Source organism: Pomacea canaliculata, linkage group LG12 (assembly GCF_003073045.1).
Source record: "Pomacea canaliculata isolate SZHN2017 linkage group LG12, ASM307304v1, whole genome shotgun sequence".
NCBI classification, from domain to species: domain Eukaryota; kingdom Metazoa; phylum Mollusca; class Gastropoda; order Architaenioglossa; family Ampullariidae; genus Pomacea; species Pomacea canaliculata.
In genome coordinates, this window is record NC_037601.1 from 14,070,343 (window position 1) to 14,091,893 (window position 21,551).

Below are 21,551 nucleotides of genomic sequence, written 5' to 3' on the forward strand. Positions count from 1 at the left end.
ACGGGCAATAACTCCACATTTTGTCGACCTTTTTTTCTCTGAGCAATGCTTCATCATTAAAAGAGGCAGCCACCCAGCAACGCCCAGAGTTTTGTGAATATCTTGACGGGAACTAAGGTGCAGTCTTGTTGAAAGACTGGTTTGTGACACCCGCCGCATATGTTATTCGCAGTAGTTGATGCTGTTTAAGACAACCCACAGCAGCATCTGTTAATGAGTTGTGCGAGGCGATCCTAGATGCGTTCATTAGTATGCATGTGATGAACTCCGCTTACGAATCGCTTGCCAAATGTTATGTTGATAATGATGCTTGTTTTGCTAGCAGTGGGGAATAAATATTACATGTTCTCACCTTGTTTATCATGTTTTTCTCATCCAGATTATGAGCGAGATCGAAATGACGAACCTTCGCATCGCACACCCATCCCCGGAAGTGGAAAGCCCTGGGGAGGCAGCCACCGCGCAGGACCGACTCCTGACAGGGACTTTGTTCCGCAATGGCAACAACGGCTCGGCTAACCACTACCAGTACAAGCACCACGCTTACGAGCTGGGTGCACCGAGACCGCGGCCGATGACAGGGTCTGGGATGGTCTTTCGCCGGCGGCGGAGCACGTGCTGGTGTCTGATGGTCGTGGTTGTGGTGGTCGTCTTGCTGGCGGCTGGTATCAGTCTGGGCGTCTTTTTTGGTGTCGTGCGCAAAGGCGGGGAGCAGGCAGCCGAAGGATCGTTGGCGGATCTGGACAGGACAGGAAATGCCTCGTCGTCATCGTCCTCGGCGCCAAAGACGAACAGCACCTGGCGGAACCTGACGCCGTTGCCGCCCATCGTGAACAACTCACAGCCTCCGCCTCCTCCGCCTCGGAAGACCAACGCCCGTCCAACAGAGTCCGCCGTAGAAGGAAGTAGCAGCAGTACCAACGTCAAACCGGATCCTGGGTCGTCAAGCGCAACCATTGTGCGAGACTTCAAGACTTTCTGGCACCCTGGCGACAGTCGGGTCTTGGAAGTTTACCTTAGCAACGGCACGGTGCTGCAGGCTTCCGGCTACAAGTCCAACGACGGCACCTTCCGAGGGTTGTATGCTTTCAGTCTCAGCGACGGCCAAGGCCGAACGACGCGCGTGCGCTTTATGGGCAAGAACAACCTGGCTTCCGTCGTGCTCCCCGATGGCTCGGTAGTCAGCCTAGACTGGTCCGCCAACAACGCTGACCTGGAGTGCAAGGTCTTTAAGATTCAGCCGCACCCTCTAAGCACTACAGGGGCCGGCAGGCGGCGGAGGACCGGGCCACCCCAACCTCTTACCTGGCCACCCTGCAACTCGGGGTACACTCCTACGCCCTCCGCCACGTATCACGGGAGCTTAACGAGGCGGGATCGGGCTTGAGCGACGATTGGCAAGGGGATGAAGAGGCGGACGCCGCCGCTGCCGCAGACGACGATGACGTCACGACAGACTCTTCCGCTCGCTTCTGTGCGCAGCGACTTCCGGTGAAGGTTACCAAGTGTGGCGGCCAGTACCCCTACGACGGCGCCTTCGTGCAAGGGGAGATCACCCTCCAGTCACAGCCCTCCCTGGCCATGGTGGCGCTGCCGTGGAAGCGGGAAGATGACGACGACGTGTGCTACAGTGAGTTCCGCGACGCCAGCCCCAACTTCTTCATCCCTCTTCCCGGGTACATCCACCCGACGGCTGCCACCCGCATTTCGGCCAACTTCTGGCGGACCGCCTCGCGCTGGTGGGCTCGCGTATGCGACGTGGTGGACAACATGCTGGAAGTGGATCTGCAGCGCCAGGAAGTTTGTGCAAACATGGCGCACAACGCGCAAGGGCAGTTTTCTCGTAACCTGTATAGCGTAGTATACGACAGCTGCAGCGCGCTGCTGACCTCCCTGCACCTGGCCTGTAAGCCCTCGGCGACGTCAGCCGGCGCAGCCTAGGCGCCCAGCGCCAGCACCGCGAGAGGGGACGCCAGCGGCATTAGCAGTAACAGCGCCAGCAGCACCGGCAACAGCAACGCAGGCGGGGACGGGGGCGCTGCACGTCAGACACTGACCCTCGATGTCCTGCAGAAAATCCTTGCCAACGCCTCCTCCTTCCATGACTACGCGTCTCTGCGGCAGCAAAGTGTCCACGTGAAGACCTACGCTTTCTGCCCGTCCACCCAGCCGCTGACCTCGTTCGAGAAGACCGTGTACCTGCGGACGGACCCGGCCGTTTCCAGCAGCCGCGCGCAGGCCTCCGACATCACTGCTGCCGACATGGTGCACGTCAACTGCCCGGGCCAGCCGGAAGTGACGTACTTCTTCTTGGGCCACGCTTACATCGCACAGGGAGGCGGGATGGCGGCCAGCGCCGACGAGCAATTGCTGGACAAGGTGACGCACCGTTTGAAGGTGTGCGCGATCTGCGCCTACGAGAAGGCGTTGAGCGTGCGCGTGCTGCGGGATTTCATGTCGTGCAACGACACCTGTACACGCCGCAAGGTGGCGGCCGATAGCAGTAATGACGTAGGTGCTGGCCGCACGGAGACCTTCACCTTCACGGAGCAGAGCAACGTGTACTGCCACGAGTTCCTGACCTCCGCAGACACTCCCATCCCGCCCTTGGGCCAAGACTGCCGCGGCACGTGTCAGTCCAGCCTGGAGGTCAGGTTCATGGTCACGGACACCAGCGTGGCCGGGGAGGCAGCCTTCGGCGTAGCCAGCACGGGGCTGGGGCAGGTGTACCTGGACCAGGTGCTCACCTGTCACGAGGGGTACCGAAGCACGTGTAAGAGTACATTCGGGCATTGAGCTCGTCGTGTTCACCTGACGCCTTGATCCCTACATAATCCCCCATACCCACATTCTACTCTCTTCCGCACCTGCCTGTTTAAAAGTTGGCAAGTGTTGTTTCTTCTAATGAATGTGCGACGAATGGAGACTGTTGGAGACGATGAAACGACGAGAACAGCGATGACATTAAAGTATGACGATACGCAAGTCAACAGCATTCTGTGTTCTGGATTTCCCTTACAAAAAGATGGATTAGGACATCGAACGATGGAAATGGTTTTAGGAACGATTACTTAGATATAATTGTTACCAGGGGTTGTGTATAGGGCAGTTGTTGTGACATGATGCAAAGAGAATAGTGCAATGGTGTTCAATAACCACGTTTTATAACTGAAACCCTGACCTTTCTGATGGCGCGTGTGGTTCAGAATCGTCACGTGTTAAGGTTCTGTGTGCGCAGCCCAAAACATTTCAGTGTCCTGCGACTGTTGGCTTTCCGTGTTCCAGAAAAAATTGAGTAGAACATGTGATGTACTCTTCTTGCTGCTCAGGAACCAAGATTTACGCACGGACTGGTGCCATGTGCTCGTGGGAGGAAGCTGAGTGAACAGGTGACATTAAAAAAAACAGGTGCTTCCTTCACTGTTGAGAATTTCAGCCTTTTACGGTTACCACGAGGGAGATTCCAAAGAGATACGTTTAATGGCGGAATCACTGTGCATCCCCATGCCACCCCACCCAACATTCAACAGCCAGGAGACAATCTTTGAGGAGAGAGACGCGCACCATGAAATTATGTTTCTGCTCAAGAACCAGACCTCTAAAAATTGCAGCTTTTGTGACTCGCGGTCATGAAAGTGGTGACAAGCTTCCCCCTAAACAAAACTTCGACTGTGTCACCATGTGAAGACCCTCCTCTTCCCCTCTAAGCTCTATATGGAAATGATGCCAACATCACTATAAGCAAATCTTTTTATATATCTTTTTTTATGTGTCGTTGAAATGAGGTGAATATTATGTGACCTGACCTATTATTCAGTTCTTCAGGGCTGTTTTGTTTTCGTTATACGTTAATAATTCGTTCAAGTAATTGATATACTCCCTAATATATTAGTATATTCCCTAATTCTGCTATATGTCCTCAGTCTATTGAAAAGATTAGAAGATTTTCGTGTAATTATTGTAGCTATACAATTTATGTTACAGCACGTGAAAACCAGTTTCCTATTCCACTCTCAGCGAATGTGTATTTTCTCGTTAAATATTCACTTAGTAATTTTGTTTTCTTTTCATTTCGTTCTAGAAACCTTTCTTTTGTTGAATTGAGAATATTGCATTTTTGTGCCAAGTTATTGCGCTTTTATATCGGCAGTGTTGTGTATTGACAACTCAAACACTTGTTTTGTTTTATCCTTTTAATTGTTTTAGCTCGCTGAGAATTGTTTCTGGTGTTTTACATATTCATCAGAAGAAACTACGGATGTGGCAATAGCCATGTTCATCGTGTGATTGAATAATCACGGAGATGGAAGTGACAAATGTTCATCAGACGATCGACTACGGAGTAGTAACTCATGTCCATAAGACGATGGACGCTTGCAGTTTCCTCTTTGTGTTCGATGATGTTTAGTCAGAGAATTTGCTGTCATTTCTTTTTAAACCTCTATTTGTCTTTCCATTTTGTTGCACTCCATCTCGTTTTTGAATCCTCTCTAGACTAGAATTTCATCTATTCTGTAGGTCTGACAGGTCAGGTGATGGGGATGTTCCATTCCTGACCTTTGACCTGCTCCTAGGCGAGTAGGAAACCGTTTATCGTGCGGTCGTTACCCAAGTTTGCTTTTTCAGCGTGTCTCCATTTAGTTTCATCTCTGTGCAGTTTTGGTTTTAGCTCCTTGCCTGTAATCCATGTCTTAAAAAAAAAACAAACTGTCGTATGCACAGGCCTCTTTAAACTAGAGGTGTTAACAACTCAAAATCTGCGGTGGCTACCGTGTTTCAATGCCAAAACAATTATGTATGCTATTATGATTTTCAGTGGATGGGGGCGTGGGACGCCTCTGGACACTTTATTTTTGCAATATATTGGCTCTGTTTTTGCCGCTGTCCACATTTGTTTCTTGCATTTAAGTATCTGACGACTTCAGCATTACACCTGACGGCGAGCTCCGCCATCAGACCGTGTAACACGAAAGTATATTGGATGTAAGCATTACATCTGATGGCGAGCTTCATCGGATTGTCCTTTGTGTAACGCAGAGCAGTGTGTCGTCGTGTCGAGTTCTCTTTGATGGCGCAGAAGATTGTCTTTGGATTGGAAAACAATTCCTTCAGCTTGTTGTTGTGAGATGCGTGAACTGCGTCTATTTATTGACAGAGGGTTAAGTCTTGAGTGCTCGAGAACGGCCTTGTTCGTACTAAGTGATTATTATTCCTGTTTCTCGACTGCGTTGAAACATTCAGTGTTGGTAATTTCTTTGCCAAAACTTTTTTCTGACCGTTCTGTGCTGCTTATTTTGATGGTCATTTTTTTGGATAATGTGGCAACAGTATAAAATACGTTTGTCCACTGGTCAAAATTCTGGTTTTTCCCGAAAAAAAACATAGAATTTTATCAGTAACCCAACAGACGAAACATAAACTACGAAATGGTACTGAAGTTACTAATAAGATTTGTTTGACTGTTTCTACACGTGCAGTCGTTTTCTTTTCAAACATTGGAAAGAGCAGAGGGTAAACTGGACTGAATTGGACCGGAGGGCTTGAAGGTTTATGGCAGCAAGTGCTAAGCTGATGGAATGAATGGATGGAGTTATTTGTTACCATGTGGATTATAGCGGAATAGTAAAGAAAGATTTATGGTTGCATGTGACTGGTGTGTGTGTGTTTTGGGAGCAGAGTAGGGATCATCAAATGCCCTGGATATGTCGATGATGAAAGAGATGTTATTGTCGACGTCAGACGAGGGTTGATTTACACCAGAGGTGGAGGGGGTGGAACCGACCGTGCCACGTGCTGAAAAGAGTTTGTCCACATTTTGTCGCTGTAGCGAGATTTGACCTTTAAACCTTTAAAAAAAAGTATGTTGGGCGGAGACAAACATTTCTAAACACAAAATCATGTATGAAAGAAAGAAGAAAAAATAGAGGGAGAGAGCTCGAGCTAAATGGAATTTTTAAAAAAAGTTCAGCTGGGAAACTAATGGCAAAGCACAATTTTTCCGGTAATTAGGCTTACGTCGGAAGAAAATAGATTTTGCAACAGCTGCGGGCAAATCTTGAAAGATAAAAGATGTAGAATCAACAAAACTGTTGCTTTTTAAGGAGAAGTAATTGTACAAATTGACACGAAGGAAGACAACTTCTCGCATCTTGACACCAGACAACAGGGGAGACAACTAGTCCGGCTGAAAGGCGCGAAGTCGCCATCTTTGTTCACAATTCGTTCAATCTTGTCCTGACGCCAAGAACTGGGACGGCAGCGAGGATATGACGAGAACTGGAACAAAAACAGTTTAAACAAGGGAGATAAACAAGTCCTTGGCCATCTTACTTCTTCCTCCGTGGGATGGTCTAATTATGTTTGGGAGGGAGAGCGGGCTCAAAGCAATCGGTAGGCGTTTGCCTTCCTTGGCTAATGGCTGGCAGCGAGCAAACACTCCCCTGTCGTGGGCCACGGCCTGCCAGTTTGTCTACCTTCTCACCTTCACGGCCCCCAACCTCTGTAGGTTTCTGCGAAGTACGATGTGGGGCTGGATTCAATCTGGAGAACACACTGGCAAGAGGGAGGCACTTGGGAGTGAGGCTGTAGGCAACACTTCCGCTTCCTTGAGGCAACATTTGTTTTCGATTAAAGTAAAATAAAGGCTTGAAGCATTCACGTTGGAGGACGTACTTTTGTGTCGGTTTCTCGCATCCGATAAACCTGTGCGATGGGCTTCCCTGCACATCTTCAGTTGTGGGCATTTGAGTAGACTTAAGTGTAGACGCGTGTGTGTGTGAGTTGTGTTCCTGTGTTTTTACACACACCAGATTGTTTCAGAATCAAAATTTGACCCGCCTGAAGTAACGTGCAATAATAACATTCAGTCTGATCGGATTTCTTACACGTTTTATCTCCAGATTACGCTCGTCTGCGGCCGTATTCATGAAGGAGATACACGTATAACCCGGGTTTGCTTGATAACTGCAGCCCTGACGAGTCCTCTGTAGTCATAGCTGCGGGGGCCGTAGGTAAGATGGAAGGTCTAGATCAGATCCTGGGCCAGGCATCTCCTGTTTCTGACCTCTATATATACAGTATTGGGAACCTGTTGTTACCCACCCTGGTCTAGATGATCATCCCACTTCATAGCTCTGTTGTTTCCCTGCAACGCTTTCGGTCTAAAGCTAACTCTGGGGTAAAGTTACCTCGACTTCTTGAACTACGGCCCCAGAAATAAAAACGGATGTGACTTGCTGAATCCTACTTCAACTTTTCACATTAAATATCTTTAGAGAAGATGAAAGCTTAGAGAGTTTACTTATGGACGATCTTGTTAAATGCAACATTGTCTCCCGAAAAAAGAAAAAATTAATTAAGTGCTTTGTCTGCTTATGGCGCCTAGTAACTGAAAAACTGTGATGTTTGAGCAATCATGTTGTCAACAGTACAGAGGCTGGTTAACTGATGACGACTTGGGGTCATAGGTCCATAACAAAAGCGAATTGCTATGGCTGTGAGGTCATCTGTATATTGTACATAGATAACCGTGTGCACGAATTGAAGCCCTATAAATGCTTTGGTCATGGGCTCGAGGTTAACCTCAGGGGGCAGCTATGATCCGGAAGTTAAAGGGAGATCCATCAGTCTGGTAGCAGGTACCTGGCAGGTCAGAAGCTATTCGCTTCGCTTTTCGTTCAGACTGTAAGAAATCCCTTTAGGATGCTCAGTGGGACAGTTGTTGTGGATCGGGGATAAATATCTCCGGGTAGCTAAGCTACGTTTTAAGGCAATAGTTGTCAAGCATGGGGTCGGTGTTAAGGTAGACAATCGTTGACGAAAGAAGGAACCATGTCCTCGGAGTAGGTTTAAATGGGTATCAGTTCAAATGACAAAGCTTAGTCGACTGGAAAAGAAGAACCGCATGTTGAAATGAGGGCAGGATGTCAGGATGTCAGAATAGTTTAGTCAAACAAGGGGGGAAAAACCACATTTCCTTCGAGTTATCACTACAAAGGAATGAAGCCAACAAACTGAGGACCCAGATGTTAAATTCGTGTGGCAGACAGCTGGCTGTAGAAAATTGAGGAAAACGTCTAACGGAGATGTTTCGATAAAGAACAGTCAAACCATCCACTCCTAGAAGCTTGTTTCTAGACGTCATCTGCCCCCGTTTTTTTTTTTTTAAAAAAAGTTGTCATTAGAGTAAGCTAACCAAACACTAAGTACCAGCCGTCAAAACCGGTTTTGTTGGCCTGATTCAGGGGCTTGTTGCTATCTTACAACGGTTTCAAAAGTCTTTGCCGGAAACACCGACTACTGGGCTACCTTTACTGAATGTGATTCTCCCGTCTTCTAATTCTCTAATGAAACTAATCCTGTTCAGTCGATGATCTTTACAAAACTACTGTTAAACTGCGGGATGTATATGTGCGAGGGCCCGAGAAAAAGAGATATACAGACGTTACTGTTTTGAGAAGATTAACCAAACATGCGGTTAGTCACTAGAGCGAGAAAGAACACAAGCGCGCGTGAGAGAGAGAGAAATGGAATCCCGCTAGTCCCTTGGCGGAGAATAATGGGGAGAGAGACTAAAGAGTCAAATATTTTTATTATTGAAATAGAATTTGTTTCATTTTTTTTAAATAAGAAGTGTGAGAAACAAATTTACTTATGTAAATAATATTGGTAAATTAACTGTGAAAACCGTATCCATCATTCTTGTGTATATATATATACTCTGATATCTGTTTCCCTTTAATCAGTAGTGATATCTGCTGTCGTTCTTGTATGGCCACTTATGTGACAATTTTTTTTTCTCTTTTACTAGTAAAAACCATGACAACCTTTTATTTTCTCTCCACAAAATCGCAACATGTGAACGTTCAGAAAAGAACACGATTGCAGAAATATTGTAATTGTATCCAAATATATTGACTGTGGCCTTTGTTTATGTGCGCATGCGTGTAGATGTACTTCCTGAAAGGTGTAGAGTGCTGTTACGTGTTGATGTTAAGATATGTGCGCGGTTGACAGTTTTCTTTTTTTCGGTAATAAACTTACGGTGTCCAAAATGATTCTGTGTTGGTGTTACATATATTCATATTATTATTTGAGTCATACTCTTTCTTTTTAAAAAAATCTTAATTTGTTTATAGGAGTGAGAATGATGTGTGAGGTCTGGCCGGTGAATTCAGCATCCATACAGTGGCTAACATCCCTAATCTCGAATAAGATTTTAAGCACGCGCACGAGCACACACACACACACACTTGGAGAGTAAAAAATCCTCGCCAATACTATACTGATCAGTAAAACTGATCGGTGGACTTCTTGATTATACAGCAAGTTGTGACAGGCGAAAAGATGTACAACGTGGACACGATCTGGACAAGAGAAACGGGAGTGCCGTGGGAAAAGCCCAGTCTACAACAAAAGCAAACGCCCATGGACCTTTGTATGTAGGTGTCAGCACATTCATTAGACAAGTCACCGTAAGTCAAGAAAAATCGATGTAGTAATTAAGTTGTTGGCCAAAGTGTGTCTCGAGGGGTATCAGCAGTCACTGTACTTTGGTGTAAACTGCTCAGTTGAATGTTCTTGGGTTACTACAAATTTAGTTTCAGGGACACCCTGAGATGAGCTCAGCCAGAGAGGAAGACACCTACTCCACGAATTAAAATATTTGTTTTGAATATATTTAAAAGTTTTCTACTACAGAGTGTTAAAATACCTTATTTGTAGCACATGGAAAATGTTTTGGGTACCTAGAATAAAAATTTTGACTTAAATTAACGTTTTTCATTAAAAACAAGACGTATTTCAAAAATTGCACACACACAATACCATATGAGAAAAAAAAATAAGCGAAATGTCTTTCAGACCGAGGTCCCACAAAAGCAAAGATTAACAAGAAGGAAATACCTAAATTCTTATATGACTTCTTCTTTTCGTGTTTCGTGCCTTCTGGTGATCGCGAACTAATCAGTTCATAAAAAATGTAAGAGCCAGTAATGCCTTATCTCCCTTTGCACGGCTTCCCGTGTTCTGCATCGCTGAAACAAGGAGGAGATAAGTGACAAGGGTATTCGTCTTTTTTTCCTGCTAATGTCCCTTGACAATCAAAAGGAATAGATCACAAGCACCGGGGGATTAAAAGAGAGAGCACGCAGTAATGCCTGTCGCGATAAAAGTCAAGCCTGCATCAGAATGAAAATATATGCACGTATACAAAAATCGGACACACAAAAAAAAAGGGACCATGAATTGATGATAACGATGAATTCTCAGACCTCCATGCATGAAGACCAAGTAGTGGAGGAGTTCTATGAACAACTAGAAGGAGTGTTGAAGGGAGTATCGACGAAGACTAAAGGAACAGGCAGGAACAAAGAAGGGCAACAGCAAGCAAGAGATCTTCATGAACCGAGCACAGCTCGAGGAGCTTTGAGAACCCAGGCGCTACGCTCTCCAAGGATGGCACCGGCACGGCAGACACTCGCAGAACCACAACAGCGATGCCCATACCAACCAGAATACGGGAAGCAGAAACCTCGACACCAAATACTTGCGGTACCTCAACGGCCGCATCCTGCTGTGTGGTTGTGAAATGTAGACCTTGCTCACCGAAACGGATCCAAGCGTTCGTAAGTCCTCGGAATCTCTCACAGAGAACACAAAACAATTTTGTGCTCAGGGTAGTCACTAGTCTTAGTGGTCCCAGGAAAATAAGTCCTCACCACTGCCAAGTGGTGAAAAGCCATGGTTTGTTCCATGTCGCTTGACACGACACCATACCGAAGACGGTCCTGTAGGGGTACGTGGAGGGGATGCGGCATCGAGGTAAAAGAAATAAGCTGGATGGTGAAATAAATGTCGACGACGATGACGAAGCCTGTTTGCTAGTCTGAATGCTTTTTCATCAGCTTCAATAAATATAACATTTCCGAGCCTATAAATATTTCATAAAAATAATGCAATGCTCATTGATATTGTCAGTATTACATGGCGGTTACTGGCAGATTGTCAGTATGAATAATGGAAAACAGCATTTTATTGTCAGAGAACCGTGTTCTTATATTGCCATGACCTAAACAGCTTCGGTCGAGAGCTGGTTCGAAATATTCGGCATTCTGGAGAAAAGCTACAGAGGAATGGTGCGATGGTCAAATGAATGTCAGTGATAATGTTGTGACAGTGTATGTAGTATTCTCATCAACCGTAAAGCGTTGCTGGGACGCAGCCACGTCCTCAGCGGATTTTGTGGTTTGATGGATGATGATGATGTGGTGAAACCTGTTAGCAGGACTAGACCAGCTCACCTTAATATATCATCAGGTGTTGGTATGTAGCAAAATGCCATCTTGTGTAAGCTGCATGTTGATTCCCCAAAGCGTCATTAAGGTATTCTTCATCATCACACACACCAATCCTTTAATTCCTGGAAAAGAGTTTTACAAACAAATACCTTTTACATGATTCTAACCACAATACAGATGAATTGCTTGATGATGAATGTGTAGACAGTGTAAAGTTTAGCAAACAGAAACAGATACATTTTAATGGCGAGAAACTTGAGTCTCACATACTCTAATCATAATATCACTGTACTCGGAGCCAGCATGGACTCAAAGGCAAACAACGAGACATTTCTGGGCACAAGGCATTAAGTTGTATAATGAATATTTCTCCCATCATTAATAGTAGGACTATACGTCAATTTTATAAGTAACTCCAGACCCATATTTTATTTAATATTATAACCCGAAAACAAATGTCAGGAGAAAGGAACTCAGTGTCTACATCATGCACATTATAGCTAGGTGTGTAAGGCCAGCAACTGAGCATGTCAAGCCTCCTCCGTAATATTTAAATGGACATGATAGTATCTTTTTGCTGTGTCTCGGTGCCAGAAAAGTGGTTGGTGGCGCTGCAGACACTGCAGTGAATATGGTCCGTTGGGTTTAGACAGTAGTGCATGAAGTATAATTATACTTTTACGATGACCGCATGTTACACCCATTAAGCCAATAATATTAATAACTAAGAGAACAAAATGCTCCTAACCTCAAGTTAATGCAGTAAATACAAATAAATAAAGTCCCCTTTCTCTGTTAAATTTCACTGCTGTCATTTTCATTCATCTCTCCATCCATTTATTCATCCCTTCACTGGAACCAACTGAGGAAAGGGTTTGCTGGTGCGCCGATATTAGTGGTTGGGGGAGACGGGGACAAAGGGATAGACATAATGGCCTGCAAGGTACACCATTTACCCCTGTCTTTGGGCAGTGATCAGCAGGCTCCGTACGGAACGACCACTCACATGTTCCTTCATCTGTCCACCTCTAAATTACACTAAAAGATGGCCTTACAATGTTGTCCCGGGTCACAGGGCCGAACTAGGTCAACTCTCATCGCTTGACTTTTAGCAAGAAAAGGCTCCTGGTGAACCTACAAGGGTGGGACTCTGCTCTTCACGGGGACCAGTAGGGAACAAGTGAGACAATGTACAGTCAGTGGAAAGCTTTACCCAAGTTTAATACATTGAAAATTGAGTTCTCGTACCTAAAAAGCCGTTGTTAACCAGACAAATATAAACAAAGCACTTTTGTCAAAGTTTTTACATCAATTTCATTAAAAAAAAATCTTCGCCAAACGTGCTCAAATAAACATTCGTTCTGTAATAGTGGGCTAACAAACCAATGCTTGGCGAACTCTGTTTGCGAAAAGAGGAACTGACATAGAAGGATCAAAAAGAAAGAGGAGAACTCGACAAGGTCCGAGACAAGTTTCAACTGACATTCATAAATCATAGTTAACATTTGCTGTACTTAATTGTAGTTCAGTCACTTTAAAGAATCTGATCCAGACTGTATCATATGATTCATATCAGGTTATGACAGACTTGCCTCTACTCCATCTACTTGCCAGGTTTATCTTTTACATTTACACAAATGGGCCACTAATTTGATTTGAATCACTAATTTAGTTATAAACTAGGGACATATAGTGGCATGTGAATAAATCCGAGATAAATGTCGAGTAAATCCAATTCTACATAAAAGATCCACTCGACACTAGAGATTCACTGCTTAATTCTGACCACTGTTATCTAATGTGGAGTGACCACACGTCACATGACTGTACTTCCACAGAGGCTTAGTGTGTTAAAGTTTTCAGTCGATCGAAAAATGTCGGATCTGTCCTCATATGCAGCTACACTGTACTAGTAGGTGGTTCAAGGGAGAGCATTCTCCTAAACTCTGGCAAAAACGCTTTTACTTCCCCTGTTTTATGCTACGACCACATATGCAGACGTGTGTGAATGGCTGCAGTCATGCATCTCCTTTTTGATTAAAATAATAATAATAATGAAAGATGCATGTTCTGCTGGAAATAAATTTCAGAAAAGGATGAGTGGACATACAGTAACAGAATAATAAAAATGCTACTTGCTACTGGAAGTATTCTTGAAATAGGTTGGTGTAAGGTCAGCCTCAAAGGTAGTCTCTGTACCAAGTGATAGAGCAAGGCACCTGTGAAGGGACATTAGCTGTTATCAGATTTTGTCTCATCTGATGACCTACAGGACGTCCATATAAGATGAGCTGAATGATCAACTTGAGGGAAGATTTTGAAGACAATGCCGTCATGGAGCACTTCAAACAGCAGCTAGTGCAGATCATAGAAGACAGGTGTTGTACAATTGCTATCATTTTACAGCATAAATTCTTCACAAACTGCAGCAAAGATATAGCAAGAACACCTAAAAACCATACAAAAATTATCTGTTCATCTTTTAATTAGCTTCAATAAAACAAAGTTAAAATTAATATTTCTATAATTTTTTACAACAATAGCCATTTATCACATGGAAAAAAACATTGTAACTTAATAAAAAACTGTTTCTATATTTTAGAAAACATGGTGGAGATGACTTTAGACAATTGTCAGCATCATTCATATACATGATAAAAGAGAGTTTAGGGTGCTGTAATGTTTTAACTCAATCAAGATTGGTCATCACTGCAAAGAGAACCATTAATAATCAAGACACTCAATTTGATGACTTGGAAGAGTTAAGACTATACTCAATACATTTTTATGTAATGTGGGAAAAGTTCAAATATATAATGCTTTTAGTTTATTCCTATTTTAAAAATGAGTTTTTGGTTCATCTTGTTTCAGTGTAGAATGTCATATTTGTTTTATTTTGAATTCTTTGGCCTCTCATCAAACAACACACTTTTCTTCAATAAATTAAAAAAAATTACATGCATACAGACTCTCTCTACTTGTTTTGCAGTGTTGTATACATTGGAATAAATGAATGTTGCTACAATGTGCATGAATGCATGTGAAAGTCTCACTGACAGATTTTTAAAAGCATGAAACCTTAAACCTAACTAAAGGGTAAAAAAACCCCACTATATATCCTTCTATAATGTAATATAAAATGTTGCTTCAGGAAAATAAGAGGCTGCTCACAGCATAAGTAAAAATACAAGTTACACATTAGCTTATTTCCTTCAGAATGATATTAAAAAAAAATCATGACATCATTTTTTATCGAATGTGTTTAACACAAATCATAGATTCAGAAGAAACAAATGTGTGAACATCTTTGTCATCAAAATATCAGATAATTTACACAGTTTGTTTTTGTTAAATGTTGAATAAAATTTGTATAGATTAAAAAATAACAGCATCTGTAAATTTATCTTTTTTTATTTTTTTAAAAATTCACTTGTTTCCCAAAATATGTTCATATTACCCGCACACAAAGCGGCCCTATGAAAGAGTAACAAGAAATAAACTAACCCGCACACAAATGCTGAAAATGATTTAAACAAACCCCAGTGAAGTTGTACATAAAATATGCACAAAATACACTAGTACCTCAGTAACCAACAATGACATAACCTCCAATTTATCAAGATCAACATGGTGATGCTGACCACTTTAACATCCTTTCTGGAAGCAGAAAATTCTTTTTAGGTCTGTTAGTTTTTTTCTTTTTTTACACTTCTCTGGCTGGTTCTATATTCTTTAGTAGGATAAAAATCATAAAACAGTGCTATATGACTACCAGAAGATGATGTTTCCCTATATTATCAAGCATATATAGCCATATTGTGGGGTTTTTTTTACATTTACTTAGCTTCCTTATCAAGGACAATGGTAGCCTTTCAAAGATGTTACTAATTGAAAGAGAAGTTTATCCTGACATCCTTTTAATCATCACAGAAATTGAATTCATCTAAATGTTCCTGTAGATCACTAACATCTAACGGACAACACTACTCCTGATGTCTTGTCACATCTGTTCCTGATGAACTTTAGCATCAGCTGAACATACATCAATTATTATACAAATTGAATTGGTCATATATAAAATGATTTTAAAAAAGATCATAAGAATAAATCGTCCACATAGCTTCCTTGGATGTGCTAAAACAATCCTATGTGAATGTGAAATTAACTGTTTTTAATTTCATTTATGCATGCTGTTTGTTTAAATGGTTTGAAATCACTTGCAAAGGACATGTGTTCCAAACAGAAACACAAATATTTACAAAAGTGTTTGAACTCAAAATGCACAAAATCACTTAATGTCACATATCCAGTTAAATTAATGTGTGAAGAGCCTAAAATAGAAACAGCATGTTAATTAAGATTTTTAAAAATATATATTTTTCTGTTATTGTTACATTTGTTATTGCTCTTCCTCCACGTTTACTCCTATTTTCTCATCTGAAATCTTTTAAGAGTTTGGATACAAGCAGAGTGATCAACTTTTCTCTACAGACAAGCAGCACTTTTATTTTTCTAAATGGTTACTTTTTCAACTAATTTAAAAGCAGTATCTATCCATACCTCATACACTGTGTAAATTTTGACATTATTATTAAAAGTAAAAGGTAAAGAGCTCCCTGACATAGCAGCTGGTAGTAAGTGGCCCACTGTGTCTAAAGCAAGGAATGTAAAGGTGGAGCCCAGATCTCTTTCTGATGTTTTGAGGTTCTGAGATATATCGAGAATCATTTGTGCTAAGGAAGTGGGGGGATGGGGGGGTTAACCAGTAAACAAGCTTCACAGACCAGCAAAGTCTCCCCAAATTCTATCAGGCAAAGAGCTTTGGATTAATATTTTTTCACCTATCATCCAACCATAAAAGATGCTATATCCATCCCAACACAGTTCATGCTAACCACATTCAATTATCTGGCAGTTAGTTCAATGTTTAAATTATCTTCAGCTCTTGAGATCCCCAAAACATTCTCCCTGTAAGTCTTGAACTAAGCCTATATAAGTAAGCAAAATGTATTAAAATGTCCAATGCTTTCTACTGATCATTTTTTTTCCTAGATTCTACATACACTTTTGCACCCAATGAAAGAGAATTATATAAATCATATCAAATACATTAGACTGGGAAAATTTTTCGCAGATCATATTTACTTTTAATATTACTTAGATCTTAAATTATATTTCAGTCAAATCTGTACCATATAACAAATGTTCATCAAACCTGTTTTTGCTTTCAAACACTCATCTGTTTTGATTTTCAAAATTATTTTCCGCAGCTTGTTTTTGCCAGTCATTATCAAGATAACTTTCTTGTTTATCTTAGTTCCACTAGATGTCAAATTCACAACAGCTGAACTTTGCAGGTTTCTCCCTTCTCCTCCACTCAAACATCCCCATGACCAGAGGTTCTCGAAGAATTCATCTCTGCATTGCCAGCCAAATTCTGCTCCGGTAGACTGGCTGTATTTTCATCCCCATGGCCTGGAACCTGGTCAATGTCAATACTGATCATCAGGCTGGTCAGCGTCTGATGGAAAGTCACGTATGATCTGCAGTAGCTTTGTGTCAAATGTTGGAAGCTCACCCTTGTCAACACTGGAGGCAATGCTTTTAACAAGGAGATTGAAGAGGTCATGACGTTCAGCATACACATGATGTCCAGCACCCCGTAGCACCTTTATGAATATTTCAATGTGATAGATATTTGCACTCCTAAATATCATACACTTAACTTCAAATCAACAGCATATATTTGTATATACATTTGCATGTATCATACTCACAAATATTACACGCTTAAGAATGCATCAAGTGTACAACTAAGTTTATAGAACTTCACACTCAAATTACATACTTTTACGTCTTCATCTACATGCAATCTACAGCATTGAGAAGAAAAAAATTGGTGACAAATAAAATTTTTCAATTAAGGCCTGATTTTCAGACAAATCCATTAATCCACAAGATTATGAACAATAGTTAGACAGCCCAAATGTACCTGAAAATAATCTCATACAATAAAAGATATAATTCTTCTAAATAAATGAAGTTTTGTCAGCATGCTCAATTTTGCTTTACCTGAACATCTACGTAGCAGCCATGTCGTATATTTTTTATATCCCATGCTGTTTTACGATCCATCCATGAGCGAGACCCATAGATAAAGGTGATTGGGATCTCCTTAGAAATCTGGTGGATTCGAGAAATCATTGGCCGTAGTGCCCAACCCAAGTTCCATGACAAATGCTTGAAGCCAGCTTCGCCACTGTGAAAAACACAAATTTGATACAATATCAACAGCAAAAACTTTAAAAAGTGGTAGGTCTGACTGCATCTAACAACATCTACATAAACAAAGAAAACCAAATTAAAGGCTATTGATCTATGTCTTTGCTCTTTTGAGACAGAAATACAAGATCCCTAATTGTGGTAAAAGGAAACAGATGAAGATTCCACTACTTTCCATAAAACTGAGTTTCAGAGTCTGAACAAAAAGATTAACCTTGGAGTCTGAGCGTTACAATGATACACGTATTGATGAAGCAGAGTGTCATCTCCCCACTTAGTGCTGAAAATCTGGGCCAAACCAGGACGATATTTTCTAACCAGTGAGGGACCTGCAATGGAGTGATAGAAAAATGACGTCAATGTGTTCGTTCAGTAAATAACTTTCAAACATTGACTTTCACAACTTAAAAATAACAAGGCGAAACAAAATTCATAAAATTAATATAATATTTGTGTGCAATTTATATGTTCCCATTCAAGAATTCACATGAAAACAGCAACAAATGAGCTGCCTCAAAGTTGTGTTCAACTGCCCCGTTTTCCTTTCACTTCAAATGCAAAAGACATGCAACAGACACTATAAAGTGGACTAAGGGAGATAGTCCATGCAGAAAAACAGCCTCAGGAGAGACTAGAGTTTCTTTCTTTAGAGTATCCCCTACTGGGATGCATATGCATGAATACACCATAAGCATCTTTGCTGACAAGTTTTCCTGAGTACGCTACTTTCTACATTTCAAGTAATTACAGTTTTCCTCAATTTCTTTATGCCTTCTCATATGAACTCATTTGAAAATGTTCGTCATTACGTTTGTTTCTCACTCACCCCAAGGACCCACGCCTCTGATGGTGGCCATAGGATTAAATGGGGACAGGATACGAAAGAAGATCCGGGCAGATATCGAGTAATTGCGCACTGCATCACTGTTGGGTCTTTCGGTCATCCCCCAGGGGTCAGCAAGGATCAAATGCTTGACATGCTGTGGGTAACGAATTGTGTAGGAGCAGCAGAGGTATCCTCCCAAACTATGTCCCAGCAAGATCACTTTGTCTAGACCCATCTACAAATGAAAAATAAAGAAAATGCAATAATCAATATGACATGATGTCATGACAATAATTGTGTTGTAGAGAGAAATTTCAGGGTTTTGCCTGAAACAACACTTTCACAACATAAGGCAAAGACACATACTTATAAGATAATCTGAGTCAAAAAAAGAGGCTATTCTTTGTGGATAAAAATTTAAAATCCGAGTCATTTGACATTAGACTTTCATTCAACAAAGTACAGAGCATCAGCCATCATACAAAAATATCAGTTAGCTTTTAAAGGAGCTTAAGGCTGGAATAAAAAAATAATTGTTAGAATTTTGTGACTAAGATGAAATATAAAGACATTACTTTCACTTGTTAACGACAATATTAACACACTCACTTTCTCCCGGTAGGCTTCAATAGAGTTGACAAACATATTTTCTGCTTCAACAGGATCAGTGCTGAATCGAGGACGTGAACTGCGGCCAAAACCAAGGAGGTCAAACGCATAGACAGGACGATTTTCACTCAAAGCATCCAAGTTCATACTCCACAACCCAACACCCCCTCCCATGCCATGAACCATCAACAAAGGAGTTCCTTGACCTTTAGGATTAGATACAGTGGACCACAAGTGCTGGTCGTTGCTGATTTGTACCATCTTCTTCTCACTCACACATGGCATACCTGGAACAAACTGATTTAAGCTATAGAGACACTGGAACCAATTTGCAGCCATTTATAAAATATGGCTTTTTGATTTTTTTCAGATGTCAGCTTGAAAGAAGTATTTCTTTAATTTCTTTAAACTGGATCTTATTCAGATATCACTTTAGCGGTGTTTGATAAATTAAAAAATTTCATGGAACAAATTAAGTCTTATTTGCAATTAGAGCTGTTTGCTGTTAGAGTTAGAGCTAAAACTAAAGGGTTTTTGAAGTCATAAGTGACAAGCACAAAAGTTTCCATTTAAATTATGGAATAAAAATCAAACTTGCAGTAATTTGCTACAAATGGTGAGCATGCAACAATATTGTAAAGCCTTTAAAATCAGAAAATGAAACACACAAAAAAATAAAGCATGATTTCCACATATTACCTTGTTTTCATGTTTACTTTATTTATAATAATTGTCTTGCAAATGTTTAAGGAAAAGAATCTTGCACATAGATGTTTTTTAAAGAAAAAATATATTCAAATTGAAAGGTAATTACAATTAAATAATTAAAAGGTAATGATGATTAGGCAACACATGTCTTACTTGAAAGGATTTTGCTATCAACTTCTGCAAGTTCTGCTTCTGATGTCTGTTTCCAGCGAAACCCTCGGAGACTGAAGCAATTCCTATTATTTAAAAAAAAATGCATTACGGTGCTAAATAGCACTGTGGAACAACTCTTTTCAGGTAAATATTTTATATATATTTAGTATAATAATAATAAAAACATGTGATTTATATAGCACTTAAGACAAGAACAAGACATGGACAATGTACAAAGGATGGAAGGATAAACTACAGTACTGATGACTGGTTAAAAAAAAAAAATTTTGGAAAACACTAAGAGGAATTGGTTAACAGGAACTGACAGTGTTGTGATTCTGCAGAGGAGAAGGGACTTAGTAGCCAACAGATCGGAAAGAAAGGGGGATGGGGTTTGAAGATGGAGTAGTGGAGTTTCTGACTGAATCTGAAGTTGTTAAGATGTCAGCACACAGAAAATATATGTTGATAAAATAATAGGAAATCTGATTAGTGAAGGATGACCAATTAAAACGTGAAATTGTTAAAATTAACTTTTCAAGTTTATTACTGATTGTAAAATGCAGTTTTAATTGTTACTAGTCATCATAAAAGTGCTTTTCCCCACTCAATTAAAAGGTGCCAAGCCAAACAACAAAAAAGAATGCAGTTCTTCAGTGATGCACGGCTTCTTTATGACTCTACAGTGTCAACGTCGGTGCGTTCGGTTGAACCATAACTATCAGATTGCTATTAGCCAGGTATAGGTAAAATATTACTTACAGTGAGATGGCGAAAAAATGGATAATGTTGACGACAATCACTAGTATGGTCGCTGGAATTCCAGTTCCTACATCACCCATCCATTTCCTTCTATTTTCGATTACCAGTCCTCTAAGACTTCTTAATGTGTTTTCTAGAGACATGATTCAAACTTCTAATTCAACGTGTCTCTTCGCTTTTGCTGCACTTGCCGAGATCTTTGACCTAAGCGTTCGTCTGCATGATAAGGTAGTTCTGTTAGAATAAACTTCCGGGTCAACGGGTCATCCAAATTTTCTTGAAGGCATGCTTAGTGTCCGCTAAGAAACCAGTCCAGACCATTTATATGATTTCTAAAATATATCTATCATTTAGAGATATGAAAACCCATCAAAGATATCATTGGTAGTGTTGTGGACTATATCTTGTTAGGCCTATTCATGCGCAGTTGGCGTCGAAAGGGTGTATGTACTCTTGTTTAGACGATACACAAAGCTTCACCGACTTTTCTCGATCGTCTGCGGCACGGTAATCTACTTATACAAAGATTATATAAAGAAATCATCACAGAGTCTTAAAAATACGCAAGTGAATAAACACTTTTAAATATTAAACAGAAATCTAAATGAGTACAAGTAAACTGTTATATCGGTAAATTACAAAAATTGACTGCAGCCAACTCGATCTCACCTGGTGACATTGTCTCGTTGCGTCATGTTAAGCAACGTCTGTGTCGCAGGAACTCGAAAGCCAACCACAGCTGATTTGATTTTAACAACTTTCCATACCAAAATCACTGTTTTTTCCCCTGAACCTGAGGTGTCATGAAGAAGACGGGACTGGCATGACTCTGCTATCTGTAAGCCGTGTAAGGGCTTCCGCAATGTGCTGACGTCAGTCCTTACGTTTGGTACATATGAACTTAAAGTACCGCT

General features: G+C 41.2%; 2 protein-coding genes across 3 annotated transcripts in view; one reads left to right on the plus strand and one right to left on the minus strand.

Annotated features, from left to right (window-relative positions):
• The window catches only part of LOC112576771, a 114,448-nt gene extending 111,529 nt beyond the window's left edge, over positions 1 to 2,919 (plus strand). The window contains 2 exon segments of the mRNA XM_025259460.1: positions 380 to 1,264; positions 1,267 to 2,919. Coding sequence (XP_025115245.1) covers positions 380 to 1,264; positions 1,267 to 2,796 — 2,415 coding nt within the window. The 3' untranslated portion in view covers positions 2,797 to 2,919.
• A 13,365-nt stretch (positions 2,920 to 16,284) lies between these two features.
• LOC112577174 (protein ABHD4-like) lies at positions 16,285 to 21,506 on the minus strand. 2 transcript variants are annotated; one of them, XM_025260171.1, is made up of 7 exons: positions 21,307 to 21,506; positions 19,876 to 19,958; positions 19,015 to 19,301; positions 18,406 to 18,640; positions 17,794 to 17,908; positions 17,370 to 17,556; positions 16,285 to 16,966 (listed from the first exon to the last, which is right to left on the minus strand). In XM_025260171.1, the coding sequence occupies exons 1-7, from the start codon at positions 21,330 to 21,332 to the stop codon at positions 16,790 to 16,792; spliced, it is 1,110 nt and encodes a 369-aa protein (XP_025115956.1). In that variant the 5' UTR covers positions 21,333 to 21,506; the 3' UTR covers positions 16,285 to 16,789. The 2 variants fall into 2 exon arrangements, with proteins under 2 accessions (XP_025115956.1, XP_025115957.1); XM_025260172.1 differs by lacking the exon at positions 21,307 to 21,506 and adding an exon at positions 20,638 to 20,908.
• Positions 21,507 to 21,551: the final 45 nt, after the last annotated feature.